Raw genomic sequence first — 25,278 nt, 5'->3', positions numbered from 1 at the left:
CAGAATGAAATTACAGCTGGTGCTAACAGACAGGGATCAGGCAGGTCTCATTATTTTTTCTTCTGTCTGTCAACCCTGCAGTAGCCCAGGTTCACAGCTGTTAACTGTAGAACAGTTCAACAGATGTCAGTTATGACATTACACCTGAGTTTTACAGCTCATTACTTACAAACAAAGAAATCCCTCGCTTCAGTTTAACCATACAGAGAGTTGTTTCCTGTGTCTGTGTTCACGACAAAGCTCAGAACCGCAGATTAAGATTATTTATAGATCTGTGCTGATTGTGAGCTGCAAGATCAGAGTCAAGCAAAAAAAGTGTTTCTGAAACATGATAAAAATAAAGGGAAACAAGAAAGAAAAGAAAGAAAAAGGCTGTGTCTATCTGCACATCTGACAGTGTGATGTTAAAAAGATGGAAATCAGTTGCAAACTGAAAACACACTCTACAAGCAGTCATTAGAAGGCAGGCAACATTATGAGTTTTAGTGCTGGTTATTAGAGCCGTCCTCTTAAAATGATGCCAAGAACGATGCCATCAAAGTTCCCATCACTGCTGAAAAACAGATAGTGACCTCAGTCTTGTTACAGGGCTTATAAATGACATCTGTCATTTATGGATCTGTCATCTAGAGCAGGTCAGCTACTAATGCAAGGTTGCTGGTTCAACCCATGGCTGCTCCAGGCTTCATGTTCCAGTATCTTTGGGCAAGATACTGGTCCAGAGTTGCTCCTGATGCTTTCATCATTGTTGATAGAAAACACTTTGCAACTCGACTAAGCATGTAGTAATAATAATAATGGATTGCATTTATATAGCGCTTTTCGAGAACCTCAAAGTGCTTTACAATACCACTATTCATTCACTCTCACATTCATACACTGGTGAAGGCAAGCTACAGTTGTAGCCACAGCTGCCCTGGGGCAGACTGACAGAGGCGAGGCTGCCATATCGCGCCATCGGCCCCTCTGGCCATCACCAGTAGGCGGTAGGTGAAGTGTCTTGCCCAAGGACACAACGACCGAGACTGTCCGAGCCGGGGCTCGAACCAGCAACCTTCCGATTACAAGGCGAACACCCAACTCTTGAGCCACGATCGCCCTGTATGTATTAGCCATACTCATCTACATGTGGATGTCACACTTTTATGGATGTAATAGGTTTCATTAAACTGCAGTACCAGCAGATGGAGACATTCTATTTCAAGCCAACATGAAAACAGTCATGGAAAACATTTAGAGAAACATTATTAACACATTGTAATTATAGTCAAATACATATCAGCCACCTAGCTTAATTATTTCTGGCGTAGTAGGAGTCTGGTATGTATTTCATACCTTCCTTGATCACTCGCCACCTGTTGACTTTAAATCTATATTCCCTCTGCTGGTACTGCAGCTTTTGCATTTGTCTGCATTTCACGCTCAGAAGAGGCAAATCGTCACATTGCTGTCACATGCTTCGCTGCGATATCAGATGCACTTATTTGAATAAGTGTGTGAATAATTGAGACTTGTTGTACAAAGTGGTTTGTTTTCTCAGGTAGAATAGAAAAGATACATATGAGAACCAATGCATTTACTATTTACATTTGATTAATTTCATTAATAATCCATTTTCAAATTTAATTGACTCCAATATTTTAAAAACAATAATAATGGGTCACAGTGGCATCTCATTTTTATTAAGTGTGAGTTCTCTTTCTTCAAAGTAGCACACTTTGAAATTATCTTTGGAACAGAGAGCTGCAGGACTGTGATGATGGGGAATACTTTGCTGGCATTATTCTGTAAGTACATTGATTTTCTCCGTTTGTGTGCCACTAATTAAAGAAAAATATGTTTTGTTTGATTGGATTCAGTTTATGTTTTTGTTTGTTTGCTTGTTTTGTTTTCATTAATTTTCTTTTTAAATCAATATGATTGTTTATGTAAAATTGGTTCTTTGACTAAGTTTAGAAAAAGTAATTAAACTTACTGTAGTTATGTTTTTTTTTAAGTTACCCTGTTAGTATTTCTTGTAATTCTTTCTTATTTCAAAAAAATTCCTGTCAGTTATTTTTTGTCATGTTCCCAGCTTGTTTATGATCTCATAGTATATACGTACAAACAAACATTATTGATATTCTATTCAACATTCTGATTTTCTGCCAGGTTGATAATGTCTTGATATTAATATTTGTTCTAGTGTTCAGCACATTTTTCTGTGGAAATGCAGAAGGTGAGAAATAGTTGTCTTTGCCTTTCAATTTTGTGAAGTGTTTAATATTTCCCTTGACCCAGCACCTTCGTTGATATATTTGATAAAAAATTTTATACATTCTATATTGTAAGTAATATTTGGATGTTACATACAACATGTTAAATTCACCCGTGAGCTTGATTTTTTGTATTTTGTAGTTTGTTGCCTTCGTGCCGATCAGTTTTCTTCTTGTGAATGTATGTGATCATCTCAGCAGATTCCAATAGTAATCCAGCAAAAGCCACCACTGAGGAGACAAGAACAGCCACAAGCACAGGTAGTTATCATATTCTTCTTTGTAGTGATTATCCCACATAGTAACTTTTAAAAGTCTTGAATTGAAAATTATAGGTTAACCAACTACTATTACACATTTACCTTTTCTGAACAACGTTGTCTTTATTTTGCTGTTTAAGATTTTGCTCCCAGATGTGTTGTAATCTCATGACTCCAGTGTGAGTCATATTTTAGTTTGTATTAAATGTATATTCAGGGTTTTTGTTTATTTTTTTTTGTGTCTTTTCATTACCAAATGACAGAACTTGAAATCAAGGCCACTCTCAGAGCAGACAACACAACCATACCAGCAGGGGGCAATGTAACACTGACCTGTGATCTGAAGCACTCTGGTGACTTTGAATATCAGTGGTTCAGAGAAACCTCATCCAAAAGCAGGTCCACATTAGAAGTTGGATCGGATAGACAGATCAGTATCTCTAAAGGAGGCATCTACACCTGCAGAGGAAGGAGAAAGAAAAATTCACTCACAGTAGAAAGCGATCCAGTCAGCATTCAGGAAAATGGTGAGCTTTATATTTCTTTTGGAATACAAAGTTTTGATTGTGTGTGAAAGTGAAATTTTTGTACCATTTTTTTAGACCAGTATTTGAAGTCATAAAAATTCAAACATAATATTTGAATGATGTAACTCCAGTAGCTTCTCTCTAGGGATGGGAATTGATAAGAATTTAGCGATTCCGATTCTCTTTTGATTCTCATTGGCTCCATTTTGAGAGTCACCGCCATCTCTAAGCATCATAACAAAGACATCACATTCATGCAAATTAATTACAGGCTGTGGGTGAAATGTTTGTGGATGGCAGAGTTATTTCAGATCTTTATTGTGATCAATGCTGGGGTTGTTACTCAAAAAAGTAATGTATTACACAGAACATTTTTATTAAAAGTAATGCAGGACATTACTGATTACTCCAAGAAGTAGGTCATGTGTTGCACTCTTTGTTACATTACTATTGCATTTCCCTGTAAAATGACCTCAAACACATTGTCACATAATTACCATTTAACAATATAACAATGAGGTTAAAGCCCCACACACCAACACAAATCCCTATCCTAATGAGGACCAGTGTTGCCAACTCCTCAGTAAGGAAAATCACTATTGGCTATCCTAAAAGTCACTAGAAGTCGCTAAATAACGTCATCTCCTAATTTGCATAATTGATCATGCTTATGTAATTGTAACCTGTAACATGTTGTAGGAGAGAGAAATAACATTGTGGAAGAGACAAAGTGAGTAAAAAAACACCCTAAGTGCATTTAGAATACATTTACAACTACAAATTAAATTCTTTTAGCTATCACATTTCCATCTCCCTTACTTGGTCTTGGTGCCGGCAAAAGTGACCCGAAATGGGCACTCTGGTGTAGTTACTTTGTGTGTGCGTGTTTATGGAGTTTTAAACCTTGTGATTCACAAAAAATAAGAGTAAAAGAAGGGCGGGAGCAGTGGCTTTGTTCATGTGCGATTCATTTGCAGTTTGGACTAGGGATGGGTATCGTTTAGGTTTTATCCGATACCAGTACCAAACCGATTGTTACGTCCCCTGGCTAGTCTAAGGGGTTGAAGGGACGAACATAAAGGTGGATAGAGAAGGAGGAGCCAAGATGGTAATTTTAGAAGGTTTTATTTAATACTGGTGATGGGATTTGGGTTCAGACTGAGGTACAACGTCAGGGAGAGCCAAGGCCAACATAACAAACAAAACATCCCTGATGTAGAAATAAAAGAAACTTACCTAACTCCAAAGAAACAAAATATACAACCTATAACCATAACCTACCTAACAACACATAAACAGGAGAAAACAGGGTGTCAAAACAAAAGGCAGCTCTCCCCTACAAGCAGTCCGAACATGAAAACAACAATGCTCATACAAGATACAAAGGCATGCAAGCCTGCACAGGTATGGCAACCAAAATGGCCAGAGGGCCCAGAAGCACAGCTCCACAGGCCTTAAATAGTGCTCTGCTGATTACCAATTAGCCGGACTCTGCGCAGCATCCAATCAGGACAGAGGAGGTGGAGCCTGGACAAAACAAAGGGTTAGTAGGGAGAAGAGACATCCTCCTGGGGGATGTAACACCCCCACCCAGAAAAACAAACATATAAGTTTGTTAACCTTACACCATCACATTCTTGAGAGGGCATCGGCCACAATATTTTCACATCCTCTCTTATGCTTTATTTCAATGTTGTAGTTTTGTGAAATTAAAGCCCACCTCATCAATCGTTGATTGTTGTTATACATACGAGAGAGGAACACGAGAGGATTGTGATCAGCGAAGACCTCTACAGGTTGGGAAGTAGATCCCACATACACATCAAAATGTTGAAGAGCCAGAAGCATGGCCAGAGTCTCCTTTTCAATTGTCGAGTACTGTCTTTGATGAGTATCGAACTTCTTGCCAAAGAAGCAGACAGGATGACTCACTCCTTGTCCATCATCCTGAAGAAGAACAGCTCCAGCCCCCACCTCACTGGCATCCACTTCAAGCTTGAAAGGGTTAGAAAAGTCTGGAGCAACAAGAACAGGTGAACTCGACAGAAGACCTTTTGCACATTCAAAAGCATGTTGACACTCAGGACTCCAAATGAATGGTACCTTCGAGCTGCACAGGTTTGTCAGTGGTGTTACGACTTCAGAAAAATTCCTACAGAAACACCTGTAGTAACCAACCATCCCCAGAAATCTGCGCAGCTCACGGCGTGTTGTTGGCACAGGAAAGTTGAGGATGGCATTAACCTTTGCACTGATGGGGCAAACCTTGCCCTGCCCAACTTCCTTTCCAAGGTAGGTCACTGTAGCCTTACCAAACTCGCATTTAGCCAAGTTGAGGGTCAAGGAAGCATCAGCTAAACGCTTGAACACAGTGGTTAAAGTGTCGACATGCTCTGACCAGTTGGAAGAATAGATGACCACATCATCAAGATAAACATTACAGTTTGCCACACCAGATAATACAGTTGACATTAACCTCTGAAAGGTAGCAGGAGCATTTCTCATTCCAAATGCCATGACTGTATATTGTAATGATCAGGTGTTACGAAAGCTGAGATTTCTGATGCTCTTTCTGTCAAAGGAACTTGCCAATAACCTTTAAGAAGGTCAAGCTTACTCACATAAGCAGCAGATCCGACGCTGTCAATACAGTCCTCAATATGGGGCAGTGGGAAGGAATCAGGCACTGTTACTGCATTTACCTTGCGGAAATCTGTGCAAAAGCGAGGTGTTCCATCTGATTTTGGTGTAACCAGGCACGGAGAGCTCCATGGACTATAGCTTGGGATAGCCAATCCATGCTTCAGAAGGTAGTCTACTTCTTGATCATTTCCCTTTTTGCCATATTCACACGGTAAGCATGCTGCTTAATAGGCACTGCATTCCCAACATCAATGTCGTGCTCTATTACAGTAGTACGGGAAGGCATGTCCCCAAAGAGTTTTAAATGAAAGTTGACGAGCCTTTCAATGTCTAACTGTTGCTCACGGGTCAAGTGAGACAGATATATAGACAACTGGGACAGTACCTCAGAATTAAGCATTCTGGCATTCTGGTAGCTGGCATCACAAAGTTTGAGCCCGTCTTCATCTAAACTCGACCTCAATCCTGAGGAAGAGTTCAACAAGAGAGTTTCTGGAGATGAGGTTTGCTCTGACGGAGATGCCACAGACTTATCTGCAGGACCACAGAGAGGATCAGCTCTAGAATGAAAATATTTGAGCATATTGAGATGGCACAATCGTGTTTTACGCTTCCTGTCTGGTGTTTTAATCACATAGTCAGTGTCATTTACTTTCTTATCCACCTGGTATGGTCCACGGAAGCGGGCAGACAATGCAGAGCTAGCAGTTGGTAGAAGAACCAAAACCTTGTCACCTGGATTGAAAGATCGAGGAACGGCTTTCTTATCATACCAACTCTTCATCTTCCCCTGAGCAGAGGAGAGGGCTTCTGCAGCTGCCAGCCTGGCCTTATGGAGCCGCTCTCTGAACTGTGAAACATAATCCAGAACATTAGTTTTCACAACATGGTCTGTTGACAAGAACTGTTCTTTCAACAACTTCAAAGTTCCACGAACAGAATGACCAAACACTAGTTCATTTGGGCTAAACCCAAGGGATTCTGGCTTAGCTTCGCGCATGGCAAACACCATCAGGGGTACTCCCTCATCCCACTCTTTTCCAGTATCCAAGCAGTATTTCTGCAATGTTGCCTTGAGTGTCTGATGCCAGCGCTCTAATGCTCCTTGAGACTCAGGATGGTATGCACTTGACACAGCATGCTTAATTCCAAGAGTCTGCATGACCTGCTTGAAAAGTTTAGACAGAAAGTTAGTTCCTTGGTCTGTCTGGACTACTTTTGGTAGACCAAAAGTAGTGAAGAACTTTGTCAAAACTTCAATCACCAAAGGTGCAGTTATTCTTCTGAGTGGGACAGCCTCTGGAAAACGAGTCGAAGTATACATTGCAGTCAGTAAAAACTGATTACCATTCTTTGTCTTGGGCAATGGACCAACACAGTCCACAATGACACGTCCAAAAGGTCCACCAAGTACTGGTATAGGATGAAGAGGAGCTATAGGAACTGTCTGGTTTGGCTTTCCTGCAATCTGACATGTTTTACAAGTGCGGCAAAACTCAACTACATCAGCCTGGCCAAAAGAAATGGTTGAGTAACACCGGTACTTTTGAAACAGTGCTGGTGCTTAAACGGTGCTCAAACCGGTGCTTAAAGAATGGAGAACACACACTTTGTCCAAAAACCTCTCATGTTCAGCTGTTTTTTGTAAAAAGATAACAATGTTAGCCTTTTCTGCAGCTATAGGGCATATATGGTATCACTCTTAGCTGGAAGCAGTGCTTAAACAATGGAAAAAAACACAAATTTTGTCCAAAAACCTCTCATGTTGAGCTGTTTCCCTCTTTTTCTTTGGTCATTTTAGCCTTTTTGGCCAGGGTGAAGGGAGCTCTGCCATCAAACAAGAAGACAGCCTCATGTAACTATGACGGTGTTTGCTAGTTCACCTTACATGCGTTAATTTAATAATGTGGTGAGCGTACTCAACATAAATTACACACGAACAACATTACGCTACTCACGCAGAGAAGAACGGCTGCTGCTGCCATCATCATCCGTCATCATTTCTGCTACACTGGCAGGGCTAGGGGCCAGGACTCTCCTCTTCGGGTTCTTGGGGGGATGTTGCTAACTCCGGGTCCGATAGCAGGCAACCCACCTGCAGTAGATGTGCTCGGTGTGAGGTCTAGTAGCAAGCTATTAAATACGGTGCATTTCTCGGCTTTTAACAAAATGCTATACGTCGCCAGGTGTTTCATCAGATTCGAGGAGTTACCTCCTTTGCACAGTATCACAGTATCAGCTTGAAGCAGTTTGCATATTTTGACCGCTTTGCCTTGGGCATTTTTAATCTGTAGCTTTGCTCTAAAAGAACGTATGTACCTGGGCCCGCCTACTACGCTTGCAAAGGTAAAATGATTGGCTAGAATCCAAAGTGTATGACATTTCAGGGACATTTCGCACCGAAATGTGCACTGCTTTTCGGTCTGGTTACTACCGTTTATGTCAGAACCGGTGCCATTACCGGTACCCATCCCTAGTTTGGACACGTAGAGGCCAGCATCTCTGACAGCAGCTAGGGGCGACTGCTGAGTGAGGATGATCCGCCGTCTGTGAGCGCTTTGGCATGGGCGAGGTGCGCAGGGCAGCGCCTGCTGCTTGTTGAGAGTAAGAGCGAGCTTTCAGTCAAAGAGTGGTCATACTTTCCTAATAACACCAGCAAAAGTCACCAGATTATTTTCTGCTAAATAATTACATGAAAAAAAAAACCCAGGTAGAAATAGAGACTACAGTCTGACTGCTCCATTTGTTACCTGAAAAAGTTCATCAGCAGCTGGCTTCACTACAGCTTACTTGACTGGGTTGGGTCAAGCGGGGTCTGCATTTATTCAGCTTTAGCATCACTCTGGGCTCTTGGCTAGCTTAGCGTTAGCATTCTGTGTGTGCAGGTGCTTGCAAAGACCTAAAGTTGTGTTAGCAACATAATGCAACTGTTTTTGTCCTGGAAGCAGTTTGAATTTACCATTGTGACCTCATCTTATGAGTAGTTATGTCTATATCCACATTGGAAACTGCCCTGCTAACTCACTGACTTGCGCAGGTAACAAAGACAGTGATGAGCACTCAAGCGTAGAACATTGCATTGCATTGCAGCCTCCATACCTGTGTATATTTGAACAGTTGAACTGTTGCTTTGAAGTGTTTTTGTGCTGGTTTTCAACTTTGCTTTCTTTTGCTGACTTTCTGCTGATGTTGGCGGTAGTAGTGATTGTCATATCACCTGTTCACTTATCGAGGGAATTTTTGAATGAGTGGATGATGGGAGAATGCGACTTTTGCTGACCGCTCAAGCCTTGAATGTTGTGATAACTGTTGTTTTGGATAAATAATTAAGGAATTTGATGACAACAGCATTTGGTAACATGACAAATAGTGTAAGAAGTTACTTTCTCAGATGAGTAATTACAAAAAGTATATGAATATATGTGTAATGCATTATTCTTTTTTAATAATAACCAGTAATGACATCAAGTAAAAACACTGGATGTTGTCAGTGTGCAAAGTGTTCAGATGCAAGTATTCCTGTGTTTTTTCTACTGTGTTTTTTCTCCTAAAAATGTGTTTGTCCACCTGAAACTAATGAAAACACAGTCAATTATAGATTATAAATAAAAGCTTGTAGCTGTGGCTGTATGATGTAGATGCTGGTTTATATATTTGTCTGACAAGGCAATGAGTTCAGTGCTCAGAGGAGACACAGAATCCTGGATTGTGTCAGGAAGAGCATTTTCCAAACAAAACATGTGTAGCTCTTTATTTTATGTGAATAAAGGAGCAGCTGAAAGTAAACAAGTAATGCATACCAAGTAAATTTTAAACATTTACAATTTAAAAGCTGTTAAAATGATGATAACATGACATTGTGTATTCAGCAGAGCTGCTGAGAATGACAGTGGAGTGTAGAGATGCTGGTGTTCAGTGTGCCAAACAGTTTATCTGTGACACAAATGCCTGTTTTACAGTCATCTTACTGTAATTACATCATATGTATGTATGTATGTATGTATATACCCAGTTCCTTAACAAGTGTGATAATCTCAACAAATCTTTGCACAAAGATCATCACCCATACAAAAGCTATTAACTATACATTTTAATAACAAGCATCCATTTATTAATCCCATTTCTTTGGATTTTTGTATTCATCATCCCCTGAAAATGTTGCATTATCTGTTTTGTTAGTTTCGTGTGTCACATTCCTGTGACAGTGTGAATAACTTAATGGTCACAAAATTTTGTATCGTTGACTGATTTTTTTTTTTTCTAGATCTACTCTAATTTTACTTGTTGTTGTTTATGTTTTTCTGTGAACAGTTTCCAATAAGCCCAATGTGACCCTGCAGCCATCCTGGACTCAGATATACAGCGGTGAGACGATCACTGTCAGATGTGAGATCCATGGAGGAGACACTGAGTGGGATTATGAGTGGGAAACAAACAGCATGATAAAAGCTCCAAATCAAAGTGAATACAGGATTAGATCTGCTTCATCATCCAACAGTGGAAACTATCGCTGTAAGGGCAGAATGAAAAGTTCACAGCATGAAACAACAGAGTGGAGTGATTCAGTCACACTGACAGTTTCTGACAGTAAGTAGAGTCTTAGTTCATTTAACCTGGAAATAGAAACAGTTTGTAAAAATGTGTTTTTATTAGTACATGTTGAGATATTGGACATGTTTAGATAGTCTCACTCTTAAAGTTCATCATAAATATTTGTGAGTCAACATTTTAGTGACATTGAATTCAGAGTTAAGAGACAAAACATTGAGAGCAAATCTTTGTTGAACAGATAAACCCCATCCTGTCCTCACTGTGTCTCCATCATGGCTGAGTCCTGGAGCCTCAGTAACTCTGAACTGTGAGGTTGAACATCCGTCTGCAGGATGGAGCTTCTACTGGTATAAAGCTGTTCCTGATCTATCAGAGGAATCCTCCAGTTATGAGCTGCTACTTGATGGCAGTGGGACTGCACAGGACTCCTACATCATTCATGGACAGACACACACAGCAGGATATGTGTGCAGAGCTGGAAGAGGAGACCCAGAGTATCACACTGATCACAGTCAACCAAAGTTTGTCTGGTCTGCAGGTCAGTTTGTTTCTATTGTAACCAGTGCAGCTGATGTTTACCTTTAAAGGTCCCCTAAAGAATAATTGAATTTTTTTCATTTGTGATATTGGTATATATCTTTGCCTAACAAAGTGCAGTTTTTAATTGCTATTTCACGTTCTCCTCTCTGCATGTTGTTTTCAGATGTTCATTCAGCAGCAACTCTCACAGTGAGTCCTGACAGTGTGCAAAATTCGATGTATGCCTCTGTCTCACTGACCTGTGAGGGAAACTTCACTGAGTGGAGAGTGAAGCGGTTCCCCAATGATGGCACCCTGTTCTATTCCAACTGCGGGAGAATGACTGGATCCACATGTAACATCAGTTACATATTAAAGTCACCTACTGCAGTGTACTGGTGTGAGTCTGGATCAGGAGAGTTCAGCAATGCAGTCAACATCACTGTACAGAGTATGTTATTATACATTCATCATGTTCTTTTGGTCATTTTTTCCCCCTTTATGTTAATCATTACCTCACAGTTTTTCCCCACTACACTGCTGTATGAAAGTAAATCTGTCAAAAACAGACAAAATGTGGGACATTTAGGCAATTTTAAGTCTTATTTTAGCTCGACCCTTATCAGTGAATAAGCAGTAAATGTCTGAGTATGTTATTATACATATGTTTTTGTGGGTTCTCCACAGAGTGCTCAGACCACTAAGTTTTACTTTTTAACATATGTACAACAAACAAACAAACAAAAACTGCAAAACCCAGCAAAGCAGAGTACAGTACAGTGGTCCCTTGCTATAATGCGATTCACCTTTCGTGGCCTCGCTGTTTCGCAAATTTTTTTTGTGCAATTTTGCATGGTTTTTGGGTTGGGTTTTTTTTTACAGCGCATTGTGTTCTGCGTCCTGATTGGCTGTAGACCATTGTCAATCAATCTCGTGCTGTCTCCTGTCGTGTACAGAATGCGTTCAGTTTGTCAAATTTACATAAATCTTCTATCACTCTGAAGTGCTGAACTGCATGTTTGTAAGTTTTCTCCCCAACAAACACAACAATGTCGATGAAACGTTTTGCACTGTCAAAGGCACCTGTGGTAGCACCCAAAAGGCAGAGGAAGATGCTAGCCATTGCACAAAAAGTTGGACTTTTGGACTTGCTAAAGGAAAGTAGAAGTTACTGTATTTTTTGGACCATAAGTGGATTATAAGGCGCATTAAGCAAAACAAAACAGTCAGATAAGTCAAACTTTACTCAACTCATTCTTCTTGCTTCCTCTACTTCCGTACCATTGATTCATTAATGCAGCTGTGAGAGAATTATGAATTCTCTCACAGCTGCTCTATTCTCATGTTCTGGACCTGAAAACAGGGTTTGATCTTTGGTTTCATTCTATAATACTGGACTTATTTTTCTACGAAGGTTTGAGCTTTGAGAGTGTTTAAACAAGAATGAAAAGTGTGAAAATGTTGATGCCTGTCTGAGAAAAGTGTATAAAGTGTGTAGTGAGGGGTATTACAGCTTTAAAACATCTATAATAATTGTAAAAAATAAAGTTGGCTACTTTGCAGATTTCAGGTTATTTTTAGAACGTAACACCCGTGATTAACGAGGGACCACTGTACACTTAAAGTAAGACCTCATGTTCCTCTTTTCCTGTGTGGCTGTGTTTGTTATGTGCCACTGCATAAACAAGCAGCTGGTGAGTTGTTTTCATTAATGCTGCATCAAATCAGCTCAACATTATATTACAACACAAGTCTCACTCTGAAGACAAGGACAATTCCCATATTTCAAAATACCTCCAACTGTCAACCTAGAGCCCAAAGTCTTTTAGCTGTTACTAACTGATATATGGAAATAGCCCAAGTCTCATGAGATTAACATTCCATGTCTAAGGCACTCTATATTTTATAGGTCAGCTGTCCATTTGGTAAAAAAAAAAAGTTCTTGTACAGTAGTTCTTATACACAGAACAGTAGGTATCACATCATCATGTAACTTTGGTGCCCTTCAGCTTTTTTTCTGATCTAACAGGACCACCATTGATTGTTTCACAGATAATTATTATGATCCTATCCTGGTGAGTCCTGTTCATCCTGTGACTGAGAGAGCTTCTGTTAGTCTGAGCTGCAGTTTGAGAACACAAAAAATACTTTCCAATGTGTTTTTCTATCACAATGACAAACTTATTCAAAATGATACCCGAGGGGAGCTGAAGATCTCTGCAGTGTCAAAGTCTGATGAAGGTTTCTACAAGTGTCAGTACTCAGGAAGAGAGTCAGCACAGAGCTGGATGTCAGTTAAAGGTGAGCAGGATCAAAACAGTTGATGGATTTTTTTTTAAATAGAGTACTCATTGATGGCGTATATCATTGAGTATGTGTTTTGTCTTCTTGTCACCTGACTCTACTTCTTTGAGAATATATGTTTTTTAATGTTTAGAAAAAAATCTCACATAAAGTCTCTTAATGTTTTCTGTTAATGTTTACAATCACAGTAGCTCCATCAGGTCCTGAAAGCTCTTCGTTTCCTCTGTGGTTGGTTGGACTGGTTTGTGGAGTCTTTCTTCTTATTATTCTCCTGCTCTTAGGAAGGAGTATTCTGTATTGCTATAGAAAAGTGAAGGGTAAGACATTTTTCTTACTTGATACAAAATATAAAATTTTTCAAACACACCAACATATGATGACATCATAGCACTAAATAGAAGTAAAACAGTTTGGATTAACAAAAAAATAATTTTCCTTTTTTGACAGATTTATGCTTTACTGGGTTGGTATAAATCTCTGCATTCCTATTTTTATTTTAAACATTCAGCAGTAATTTTCTTACTGTACTAAATTTACTGTATTATGTTATTATCTGTGCATTTGTTATGTTTTCATTAGGCCGATCCAGTCGGACATCAACAGTCAAGACTCCACCAGAAATCATGGAGACAATCAGGATGAAACCCATGAATACAAATCTCTTCAGCATGGTCAGTGCTTAAACCAAAGTTTAGTATTAATAATTAGTCTTCATAAAGTCCAGGAGTTCTGGTCATCTGGTCATCAATCAAATATCAAAAACACAAAAAGTTGGGCAAATAATCAAAAAAATCCTAAAAACTGAGTTAAACCAGAATTTACTCACAGAAATGTATATCTAACTAAATGAACTGAAGGATCAACAAAAGTTATTGTTCCATATCATTACAACACATACAATATTTTTAATACACTGTTGATTGATTGATAATACTTTATTCATCCCGGGGGAAATTGGGTTAAGGCTGCCAGCCTTCCCAGCGCCATCTTAGCCTTCCGACCATACATACATTACACAAACAACACGGGGAAGACAGGTCAGAGAGGTATAACAATGGAAAATGCACAATGTGGGGAAAGACGAGGAACTCTCCCCAGTAGGGATGGGTATCGTTTAGGTTTTATCCGATACCGGTGCCAAACCGGTACTTTTGAAACGGTGCTGGTGCTTAAACGGTGCTCAAACCGGTGCTTAAAGAATGGAGAACACAAAATTGGTCCAAAAACCTCTCATGTTCAGCTGTTTTTTTTTGTAAAAAGATAACAATGTTAGCCTTTTCTGCAGCTATAGGGCATATATGGTATCACTCTTGGCTGGAAGCAGTGCTTAAACAATGGAAAAAACACAAACTTTGTCCAAAAACCTCTCATGTTTAACTGTTTTCCACTTTTTCTTTGGTCATTTTAGCCTTTTTGGCCAGGGTGAAGGGAGTATCTGCCATCAAACAAGAAGACAGCCGCATGTAACTACGACGGTGTTTGCTAGTTCACCTTACATGCATTAATTTAATAACGTGGTTAGCCTACTCAACGTAAATTACACACGAACAACATTAAGCTACTCACGCAGAGAAGAACGGCGGCTGCTGCTGCCATCATCATCCATCATCATTTCTGCTACACTGGCAGGGCTAGGGGCCAGGACTCTACTCTTCAGGTTTTTGGGGGATGTTGCTAACTTCGGGTCTGATAACAGGCACCACACCCGCAGTAGATGTGCTCGGTGTGAGGTCTCGCAGCAAGCTATCAAATACGGCGCATTTTTCGGCTTTTAAAAAAAACGCTATGCGTCGCCAGGTGTTTCATCGGATTTGAGGTGTTGACTCCTTTGACAGTATCACAGTATCAGCTTAAAGCACTTGTTGCAGGCTGCTGAGTTTGCATATTTTGCTGTGAAGTACAGCCAGACTTTTGACCGCTTTACCTTGGGCATTTTTAATCTGTAGCTCTGCTCTAAAAGAACGTACGTACCTGGGCCCGCCTACTATCCTCGGAAACGTAAAATGATTGGCTAGAATTCTAAGTTTATGACATCTCAGGAAAAAAAAGCACCGAAATAAAGCACCGAAATGTGCGCTGCTTTTCGGTCTGGTTACTACCGTTTATGTCAGAACCGGTGCCATCATGGCACCGGATACTGGTACCCATCCCTACTCCCCAGACTGAGCTGCAACAGGGAGATCAAACTGTTAATCAAACTTTCTAAAACTGTAATTAAATTAAATTCGAATTTTGTGTCTTTGCACAAAACTGTGTTCATGTATTTGCTCTAATAGCACTGACATGATCCTCTGACTTTGTTTCTTCAAGCTCATTATGAACCCTATGAAACAGTCCATCTTGCGGAAGAGACTGCTAATGGTCCAAATGGTACACAGTATCTTTTGAATAGCACACAGCAGCTAGAAATACACATACTTACATATCATAGCTTTAAATTGTAACTCTGACTCTGGCGTATTATTTTTTTAAGGTGATAATCACGACTATGAAACAATCGCTGACTTGGAAGAGACTGCAAATTGTGAAAATGGTACGTGTCATGTTTTGAATATCACAGAGTGGTTAGAGATACATAAACATTTGAGTTAAAAACAGTAATTCAGGTGATATTTTTTATAATCCTTTAACTAAAATATATATATTTCAGAAGCAGATAAAGCTCACGAAGCCACATACTCTCTTATTGAGCTTAAAAATTCCAGAAAGAACAGTAAGTATGCAACAAATACTCGCACATGCAAAAAAGATAAAATACATTAAAAAAACTAATTAGGAAAGGTTTTGACCTGCAGTACTGATGTAAATGTATTAATTATTTTCTTTTGCTCATTCATCTGATTATCTTAGCAAGGAAGCATCATAAACCACATGAGAGTCCTCTTTCCACTGATGTGAACATGGAAAATGCAGGTAAACTCACTGCAGTCACGCAATGAAAAGTCTCATTACGTCGACAATTTCCCCTGACAAGATTAAATGACCTCACCACATAAAATCTTTCATTTTGTCTTTTTGTGTTTGCCTTACAGGTCAGTGAAGAGAGCAACAGCAGCAGAGCCAAAGAGAAGCATAATGTAATCATACTATAATGTTTAGAGCATATGCATGCTGTATATGTTCCCTACATCCTCTGAGTGAGACACGCTCGATAAAATTTTGCATAAGCATTGAATAGGGCACTGTGAGTGACCCATGCATATGTAAATATCTTGCACAAGTCTCAGAATCGTATATAATTGTATATTTGACAGCTCAATTGGAATAAGGGAATATCAGATTAGAGTGGCGTGTCTAATTTAATGTATTTTAGCATCATATTATAGCATATATCATAGCATCTCATATGTGGTAGCATATACAGATTTGTATTCCCTGGCTCCCATGCTAACTGCAGCGTGCTGGGATTTGCTTGTATGTAATGATATAGACACAATATTCTGTTTTGCTGTTGTTTTGAGGGTTTTTTTGTATTATCTGGTTTAACTGACAATACAGCTTTAAATAAAGATTTTGCCATGCTACATTAGGGCACCAATACATATTTGTACTGCATAATGTATTATACATTATGTTGAAATAAATGCTGTGACTGATGCTGTATTGACTTGAATGTAAACTATAACAGTCAAACCCAATAACACTGAGCTTTATAAATATGATACATCATCAAGTGTAACAGCCATTTGATCACTAGGGGGCAGTGCAGGAAGCACAGCTGTATTTCACTAATAACTGTTGCTCATGATATTTCCAAATCGATTGTGTTCTACTGAACTGCTTACATACCTTTATTGCTGCTTTCAGATTTTCTTAGATGTCAAACATGTAGCATAGATCCTGCTAGAAGCTATTAACTCTAGCATGGCACAATTAACACTTGTCTTGCTGCAACTGAATATGCATAAAAAGGACACTGATAAAGAAACCAAACAAGAAGTGCAAATGTTGAAACCGCGTTCTTGTTTATTTACTGCTTACCTAATCCATACTGCTGTGTTTGCAGCTTTGCTCTGCTCTCCAAAAATCTGAAATTTGCATTGTTTGCATGTGACTCATTAACCCCCCCCCCCAGAAAAATATAGTTTCTGCAGATGTGTTCTCAGTGGAAACAGACTTCTATTTTTCTGAAACAGAGTTTAGATTTCATGTAAAGTGACACTTGATGTAGTTTGATCTCAGCTGATTTCACTATATACTAAAACTAAATTCATTTACTGAAGTTTAAACAGCTTATTATGTTGTGATTATCAAAGATTCTTTAACTTCAAACTTTTCCCATGAGCCCCAGGAACTGGCCCACTGTAGGGTAACTGAAAGTTTAAAGGAAGAAAAAATCTCTGTGAATAGAGCTTTCAGAGCTACTTTTAAGGACACACGTGTTAGCTCAAAGAGGAAGCAGGATTAAATCTCACCTCACACTTCTGTTTCAAAACAGTATTTCTCTTTTCCCCATGCTCACCCACATCCTGCCCACTAAGTTATGACCATCTTTAAAACCAGAATTTCACCACATGGGAAATATTTTAAAAAGGAATCTGTTTGGGTGCAAGATCGAGAACCCAAACACAAACTCTTAAAGTGAACAGCAAAAAGCACATTTAATTCAACAGGTGGAAAGTCCAATCACACTTAGTATAGCTCTGTTGTGGTTTAATATCTTTTAAAAAAGACGTGCATCAGGAAACCAAACAAGAAGCAGAATTTTGCTTATATCATCCATAAATACAAACAGCTGTGTTTGCAGCTCTGCTCTCCAAATATCAGACTGACAGTGTTTTGTATGTGGTCAGCCAAAAGAACTGTAAAATCTGGATTTACTCTAATTGTTTTCAGTGGAAACAGTTAATGGAGTCAAACAATACTGTCTTTGATTTTGGTGTCTGGTTTTATCTCAGTAGGTTTTAGTCTGTCTAAGAAACTAACTGTCGTGGTTCTCGGTCGGTGACCCCGTGTTTTGAGTTTTATACTTTTACTTTTGATTTGATCATGGTTTATAACTGTTTTTGTTTTGGTTTCTGTCCTAGTATTTCTAGCTCCCTGGTTCTGTAGTACTTCCTGAGTTCTGGTTCTTAGGTTTTGTTATTTGGTTTCCTGTTGTTAACTCTGTGCCTTTCTGTCCCACATTTCAGGTCTCTGTGTTCTGTCTCACAGGCTGTATCCCAATTCAGGATCTGCAGCCTTAAAGTACGCAGCCTCAACGATCCTCAAGGGCCGCGTACTTATAGACCGCTAAGGCCGGAAGTGCGAGGCTTGTGAAATGGGACGGTCTAGCCTCCGTTGCGCTGCCCAGGTTGCCTAGCAACCATGATACTAACAGCTGGAAACGTTTCATACAGCTTTGTTTGACAGAAATGAAGGAGAAAATCTTTTGTTCATTTGTTTGTTTGTTTCTACAAGAGCTTTGATCATTCTCTGTAAGATTAAGCTCAGCTATTGAACGGCGTATATTTTAAAGTAAAGGCTTTAAAACCAAGTTAGTACAAACGTCACTAATGTCACATAACTTTGCTGACATGTGGCCAACAGTAATGTTTTAATGTTCTTCGTTATTAAACATTTGCACATAAATAAGTGACATAATATTCAGTAATTACTTAAGGTTTACTCTTCGGGCGCCCCTCATCCGCCGTTTTTTTTTTTCGGCAAAATTATCCACATCCACCGCCGCGCTATGCATTCTGGGATATGTTGGGCCACGAAGTCTACACCGCCACGTCCTTGAAATTCAGGGAAATGAAGGACGCATTTGAGGGCCGCATTTCGAGCAGCCTTCGAATTGGGACAGCCTTCGTCGCGTCGCTGTGACGTAATCGGCCTTAAAATGCGGCCTTTAAGGCTGCAGACCCTGAATTGGGATACAGCCACAGTCTCTGTTAAGTTTATGTGTCTAGAGTTCAGTCGGTGTGTTTCCTGTTTTACTTTGAAGGTCTGTGTCTCATGTCAGTGTTTTTAGTTTGCTTCCCTTGTCTCGTCCTGCCTAATTACTCCCAGCTGTGCTCTCCTTCTGTGTGTCATTGCCCTCGTTATCCCTCAGTGTATTTAAGCCCCGTGTTTCTTTTTGTCAGTGTTGTGTTCTCCCTCATGTTGTGTGTTGCCTTGAAGTTTAGGTTATAATTTCCCCATGTAGTTTAGTTTTGTATAATTTCCTTGAGTCAGTAAATAAAGCTGTATTTTGAGTTCACTCCTGTGTGTTGTGAGTCCTGCATTTTGGGTCCAATCTCCTGCCTGCCACACAGCAATCCTTGACACTCATCCATTACCTGGTATGGTTTGAACAGCGTCCCTGTTTAAAGTTAGCCAATGTTTGATTTGGGCAACATTACCCAACTGCCCCACTGTGCGGTTACTGAGTGCAGCAGTTACAGCTACTTTTAAGGAAGAGAGAAACAACATAGGGCACGCCATCTGGCCTCAAGCTCACTTCTGCTAAATGTCAGTTTTGCTCGAGGCCGCTCACTCTCTGTGTGTGAATTTATGACCACTCCAGAATTTCACGTTAAAGGAATCGGCCCTGATGTAATGCAGTACTTTACATTACTGAACTCAGTTTTTTTTTCAATTAGGAAATATTTTTAGTTATAGATTCAACTGCTCTGTGAGAAAGTGCATGGATCACCAACACCTGCTGTGAAGATTTACTGTCCGTGAGTATGACATCTCTGTTTATCAGTTAATGCTTTATTCATCTCTCAAACTATTTTCTTAACTGCTTATAAAACTTAAGTGGCAGGTGGCCTCCATCATACTCCAGCTTTTTTTAGAGTGAGATGTTGTGGTTTATGTACTTTACATTTGAATCAATATAATAATTTTGTGTTACAGCCTTTAGTATGAGAAATTAATGGCTGCTTAGATATTAGCAGCACCCTATTTGGGATTGTCTCTGTGGCATAAAAGAGACAGTGTAAAGAAAAGTGTATTCTCTTCCTTTATAATGCTTTTGTTCACTTATCCATCTACAGCAGTTTGAACCAATCTGAATGAGGTGTTTATGTAGTGTTGTGTTTGTGAGGGTAATAATTATCAGTGGTAAAATTGCTTAATAACAAAATGAGCAGGCAAAGGCAATCTCCTGTTTCTGTAAGACCTCAGTCAAGTTTTAAGCCTTGCAATGCAGTTATTCCAGTGTCTGAAACACTTTCAAGCAAACTGCTTTTCAAAGTTTTTGTCTGGCTTTGACGTTTAATACATTAAAACCCTTAACTGTATAATATTAGAGTCCATCAAGGGCACTCCCACCATCCATAATAAACATATTACTGAGAAGTAATTTTATTACTTAATGTTAGCAGATATTTGTTAGAAATTTGAAGACTGATAAGAAACTGGAGGAAAGCAGTAAAATAGAAAGTTCCCACAAATGTATCAATGTATCAACAATTCCACAGGGGGAAAAAACTTTTTGCTAGATCCAGCAGTGTAACAGCATTCAAAGACTTTGTTTAACTGTTTAGACAAATTTGTTGACATTTATTGTTTTTTATTCATATTTTTGTGTGAGTGGATGTATGAATTTATTAAGATTAGTAATAGTTCTGAGAATCTATTGTGTAAATATTATACTATATTATTATACTATTATACTATAGTATAAACACATCACAGCATGCTGTAGTCAGATCGTGTTAAGTTGTTATTTTAGTGTAAAAGGAAGAAAGCAGAAAAAAAACTATTGTTTCCTTCACAGTTCTTTGGTATCTGCTGTGCTGCTGCTTCACTCTCTCTCTTTACAGAAAGTTGTAGAAGTTTTCAGACGTGTCACTGCTGGATGTGAGGATGGGAGCCACTTTGCTCTGTGAGCTGGGCCTATTCTGTGAGTACATCACTGACTTCTATTGTTTGATTCATACTGATCCATAAAAATGTTTTAGTAAGACGAACAGAGCATCAGTCATTTGTACCATTTCAGGTCATGTGATCAGAGGACTCTCGTATTTGTTACCAACATGGTTGTTTGTTTGACTGGATTAGATTTTAGTGCACTGACTCAGATCAGAGTGGAGCTGGTTTAGTTTATCTAAGAAAGGTTTGTTTCTTCCTCAACAATAATTTGATGCATTTTACATTTTAATATAAGCTAATAACACATTATAGTAGAAACTGATAAACCACAAGTGCTTATGCATGCATTTATTTGTTTATTTTCTGTATTTCAGTCTCTTTAGTTTGATAATGTCTGAAGTTTCTGTCTTTATTGTAGTGCTTTGTACACTTCTCTGCACTGGACACGCTCAAGGTGACTGAACAGTTTTACTTTTTTATTTTCTTTTGTCGTGGAAGTTTTAAAATAAACTGCTAACAACAGGTGCACATGATTTTAAGTGGTTTAATATTGTGCTGCAACATGGAGAGAAACACATTAGTCCAACATCAGATTGGTCTCTGAAGATGGGCCACCCTGATCCTTTTATACCTTCAAAATTACTCCAATTGTCTCCCTAGCAGTGCTGGGCACGTAACACTGACAAAGTAATTAATTATAGTTACTTCTTCACAAAAGTAACTGAGTTAGTAACTGAGTTACAAGATTCTAAAAATAATGAAAAGTAACTATTGCATTACTTTAAAAAAAAAAAGTCTAACCCTCTGGGGTCCAGAGTATAATTGGCCATTTTTAACTACTTTTGATTTTACCTCTACATTTCACCTTTAACCCTTTAAGACCTACCATAGAACCAAGTCCACCAGAGCTTATCTTTATGCTGTAGTGCCATTTTTGGGAGCATTTCAAGTTGCTGTGCATCAATACAACCGTTATAGCCCACACACATTTTAGTAATATGTATGCACTTGGTGCTTAGAAACTACATAAATTGCAAAAAAGTGCAATAAACTACAAAAAAAAAATTTAAAATCTTTTTTTTTTTTTTTTGTTTTTACATATATTTCTAGTTAGAGAGATTTCAGAGGTTTATTCCTCAAAACTGTAAATACAAAAAAGTTGCACAAAAATAAATATATTTTGAGTGTCTTCATAGTTTTATTTTTGCGATACACCAATTTTCATATCCTGCAGGAAAAACGAAAATAAATATTATAGTGCAAATTTGCAAAGAAAACAGCATATACATCAAAATAAACTATTTCCAGCAGTGCAATTTGAGTTCTAAGCATCCCAGAAACTATACAGAAAAGCGTAAAGCCAAATATGACTTTTAAAAACACCAGTATAGGCTTATCAGGCCCTGAAGGTAAAAAACTACATTTTCCGCGAAAATAACGTTACTTCTGATTTCGGCCAGGTAATGGTGGACATACGATAGTTCGCGCTGACGTCTATTGCAACCTAGGAAGTGTTGCATATTTCTGGAATATTGTGTTTTTGTTGCTGCAAGAGCTTTTTATGCAATTTTTGGAAAACTATATGTGGAAGGAAACCGTGACCTAGGACAAGCTAATGGCATAACATGTCAATACAACTCCTCCGGTTTCATATGCAAAAAATTAATTATTTATTTATTGCACTACCTTACGTGGTTGCAGTTCTACAGAGATTTAAAAATAGTTACGCAAAATGGAGCGTGCCCGCTCCAACTGGTTTTAAAGGGTTAAAAACTATTTACTTTGCCTTGTTTGGTATCATTCTTTTCAGCACAACCTCACGTGTCTGAATTTACTGTTATGTTTTCATTTTGATATACTGTATTAACACAATTGATCTAAAATCAGACAAAAAACATAAAATCCGAGTAGAAAAAGCTATATTTTTTACTGTAACAACCACAAACATGTTTATTGAATCATATTTCATAACTTTAAATGCAAATATAAATTGTCAAATTGAAAATCATATGCACAAGTTTTGCAAACAACAAAGTTATTTGCAGCCATTTACATTTTACCCCCTTTTTTTTTATAACCATTTCAAACTATTTACATAACAATCAGCTGTTCTACATTCAATAAGATGCCACACAAATTATTTGTGCCACTCCAAAAATGTGTGTCCACTATAAAGGAGAACATCACAGCCTGATACCTGCAGGTCTGACAGCAGGTGCATCACTCCTGTTTTCTACCTGGAGACAGCAGTCACCTCATTGTTCTGACACACAACACAAAACTATCCACAACACTACACACTAACTACACAAGACAACACATTAACTACACACTCCAAACACGCTAAACGTCACAAATCTCTCACATCTCAAAACTCGCTCTCTCTCTTTTTCTGCTGTCTTTCTTTCTTTCTTTCTCTCTCTCACACTCTCTCTCGCCGTCACTCGTAAAACGTCCCCCTCTTCCTAAACAACCAAATGTCATGTTCCCATATCATTTTTGATTGGTTGACATGGTGCATTTTTCCACCAACACGAAAGGGCTGTTTTTTGTTTTGTTTTTTGGTCATAAGCAGAGAGTGCTTGCTAGCGCTGTCCTTGGACAGCAAACGCGATGAAACCATGAGGAAAAAGCACGTATATATATTGTTTATCACGTGGCCTATCAACACAATTTAAAAACTGGTATATATCACCTTGTTGCTTTGTCATCTTGAAGTGGTCGTGTGATTGGTTTACCATGGCTACTATATTCTTCCTCAGTCAAACAGCAGCACTCATGCGATTGTTTTGCCCCCCTAGCTTCAGTTGTTGTGCTTGAAAGTGATCGTCGGGCAGAAAGTGATTGCCGTCCGCGGGAGCGCCCACAGCTGCTTAAAGCTGTAGCTTCCAGATTACTTACGTAGACAGCTACTTCCGTGCAACTGATATAGGGTGTGGTAAGCTGAACACAGCTTCAACCATCTGTTTGTTGAAAAATAGTAACGGACCGCACCGCATTTTCTTGTTAGTAACGGTAATGGCGTTGTAACGATAGGAATAGTAATTACTGAAAAAAGTAACGCTGTTATTCCCATCACTACTCCCCAGAGCCCAAAGTCTTCCAGCTGTCCTTTTATACCTTGACCAAACTCACAGACAAAGGAAATTCAAGTTAGCCCATGTGACGAGGGGGCGATACCTTCAGCCTCATCCTTAAATCCTTCTCTTCAGAGTTTAAGAATTACGACGCTGTTTTCTTACTTAGCACCTAAAGAATTACATCCCGAATCCTCCCTCGATCTTCTCTGAGATAAGGATGGGAGTTTCACTGTCTGTCTGTTTAAGATCTCACCTGAACTCACAATGGCCCCACTCTGTCTGTATGTGTATGTGTGATAGAGCACAAGGCCCATTTGGGGTGCTATTGTACATGCATATAACTAAGTGAGCAAGTGATATTAATAATACTAAAATGATCAATATATAGAGTAAAGAAATGTCCAATACACTTCCTTTTTATCTATTTAGTAAAGATTGAACAGAAAATACTGCATACTCACCCTTAAACACTTTCTATTTCTGTTTTTATTTATTCATTTTTAATATGTTTCTCATTTTATGAAAACATCAACACAGATGTTGCCTTTGATGTCATATAAAAGTATTTCAGATTGCTTATATTGTTCTTGTGTTTGAATCTAGATGCTGTGCTAGCTATTCAACCCAGCTGGTCCAGTTTTTTCACCGGGGAGTTTGTTACCTTCAAATGTAACATGAACAAAGGAAAAGACAGTAAATGGGAATACAAAATTAACAAGAATGGTCGAGAATTTATCCAGTACAACACACTGAAAGACTACAGATTAGAAATTAGATCTACTGGTGACAGTGGTGAATACCAGTGCTCAGGTCGTAAAAAGAGCTCACATAAACCAAAGCACAGTAATACTGTCTCTCTAACTGTATTAGGTAAGTCCTCAGTGAAAAAACAAATAATACATTTAAACACTAATCTGGATGATAAAATACAGTGTACATTTGATTAATGTTGTCATGGAAACTTGAAACTTTGAACACAACCACTGTTTCTTACATGTTACTTTGCTCACAGTATACACAATGCTAATGCATTCTATAATGCATCATATTCGTTTTAATGTGTAACAGCAGCACTTGTGAATGAAATTAGAAAAAAAAAAACTTCTGTTATCTAAGCAAAAATCATACAAATACAAATCCCTCTTAACCCATCATTGTCTATCATTCAGCAGTGAACTGCATTATTTTACTAATTAGTTACAAGTAGTTCACTATTTTGTTCATGTATTAATTAAGGGCGACTTCTTCAGGCCAGAAAATTGAAAAACTGGTATACCATTCTTACGTTGGGATGTAAGATTTACTACACCACTGGAACAGTGTTGAGATGGACACCGGAAAGAAAATAAAAAAA

General features: G+C 38.7%; 1 protein-coding gene across 1 annotated transcript in view; it reads left to right on the top strand.

Annotated features, from left to right (window-relative positions):
• The first annotated feature begins 2,227 nt into the window (after window positions 1–2,227).
• LOC146390969 (uncharacterized) overlaps window positions 2,228–25,278 on the top strand; it is a 36,222-nt gene continuing 13,171 nt past the window's right edge. Inside the window, exons 1-16 of the mRNA XM_084922476.1 lie at window positions 2,228–2,516; window positions 2,779–3,042; window positions 9,997–10,272; window positions 10,475–10,774; window positions 10,940–11,206; window positions 12,808–13,056; window positions 13,248–13,376; window positions 13,507–13,522; window positions 13,639–13,730; window positions 15,370–15,429; window positions 15,533–15,592; window positions 15,710–15,772; window positions 15,910–15,986; window positions 16,092–16,136; window positions 21,178–21,298; window positions 24,528–24,794. Of these exons, the coding sequence (XP_084778602.1) occupies window positions 2,435–2,516; window positions 2,779–3,042; window positions 9,997–10,272; window positions 10,475–10,774; window positions 10,940–11,206; window positions 12,808–13,056; window positions 13,248–13,376; window positions 13,507–13,522; window positions 13,639–13,730; window positions 15,370–15,429; window positions 15,533–15,592; window positions 15,710–15,772; window positions 15,910–15,986; window positions 16,092–16,136; window positions 21,178–21,298; window positions 24,528–24,794 (2,368 nt within the window). The 5' untranslated portion in view covers window positions 2,228–2,434. The remainder of the gene's footprint in view (window positions 2,517–2,778; window positions 3,043–9,996; window positions 10,273–10,474; window positions 10,775–10,939; window positions 11,207–12,807; window positions 13,057–13,247; window positions 13,377–13,506; window positions 13,523–13,638; window positions 13,731–15,369; window positions 15,430–15,532; window positions 15,593–15,709; window positions 15,773–15,909; window positions 15,987–16,091; window positions 16,137–21,177; window positions 21,299–24,527; window positions 24,795–25,278) is intronic.

This window comes from Perissodus microlepis, chromosome 3 (assembly GCF_051167445.1).
Source record: "Perissodus microlepis isolate ML-2025 ecotype Zambia chromosome 3, ASM5116744v1, whole genome shotgun sequence".
Classification (NCBI taxonomy): Eukaryota; Metazoa; Chordata; class Actinopteri; order Cichliformes; family Cichlidae; genus Perissodus; species Perissodus microlepis.
The sequence above is the reverse complement of the archived record's forward strand: the minus strand, read 5'-3'. Positions and strand labels throughout refer to the sequence as shown.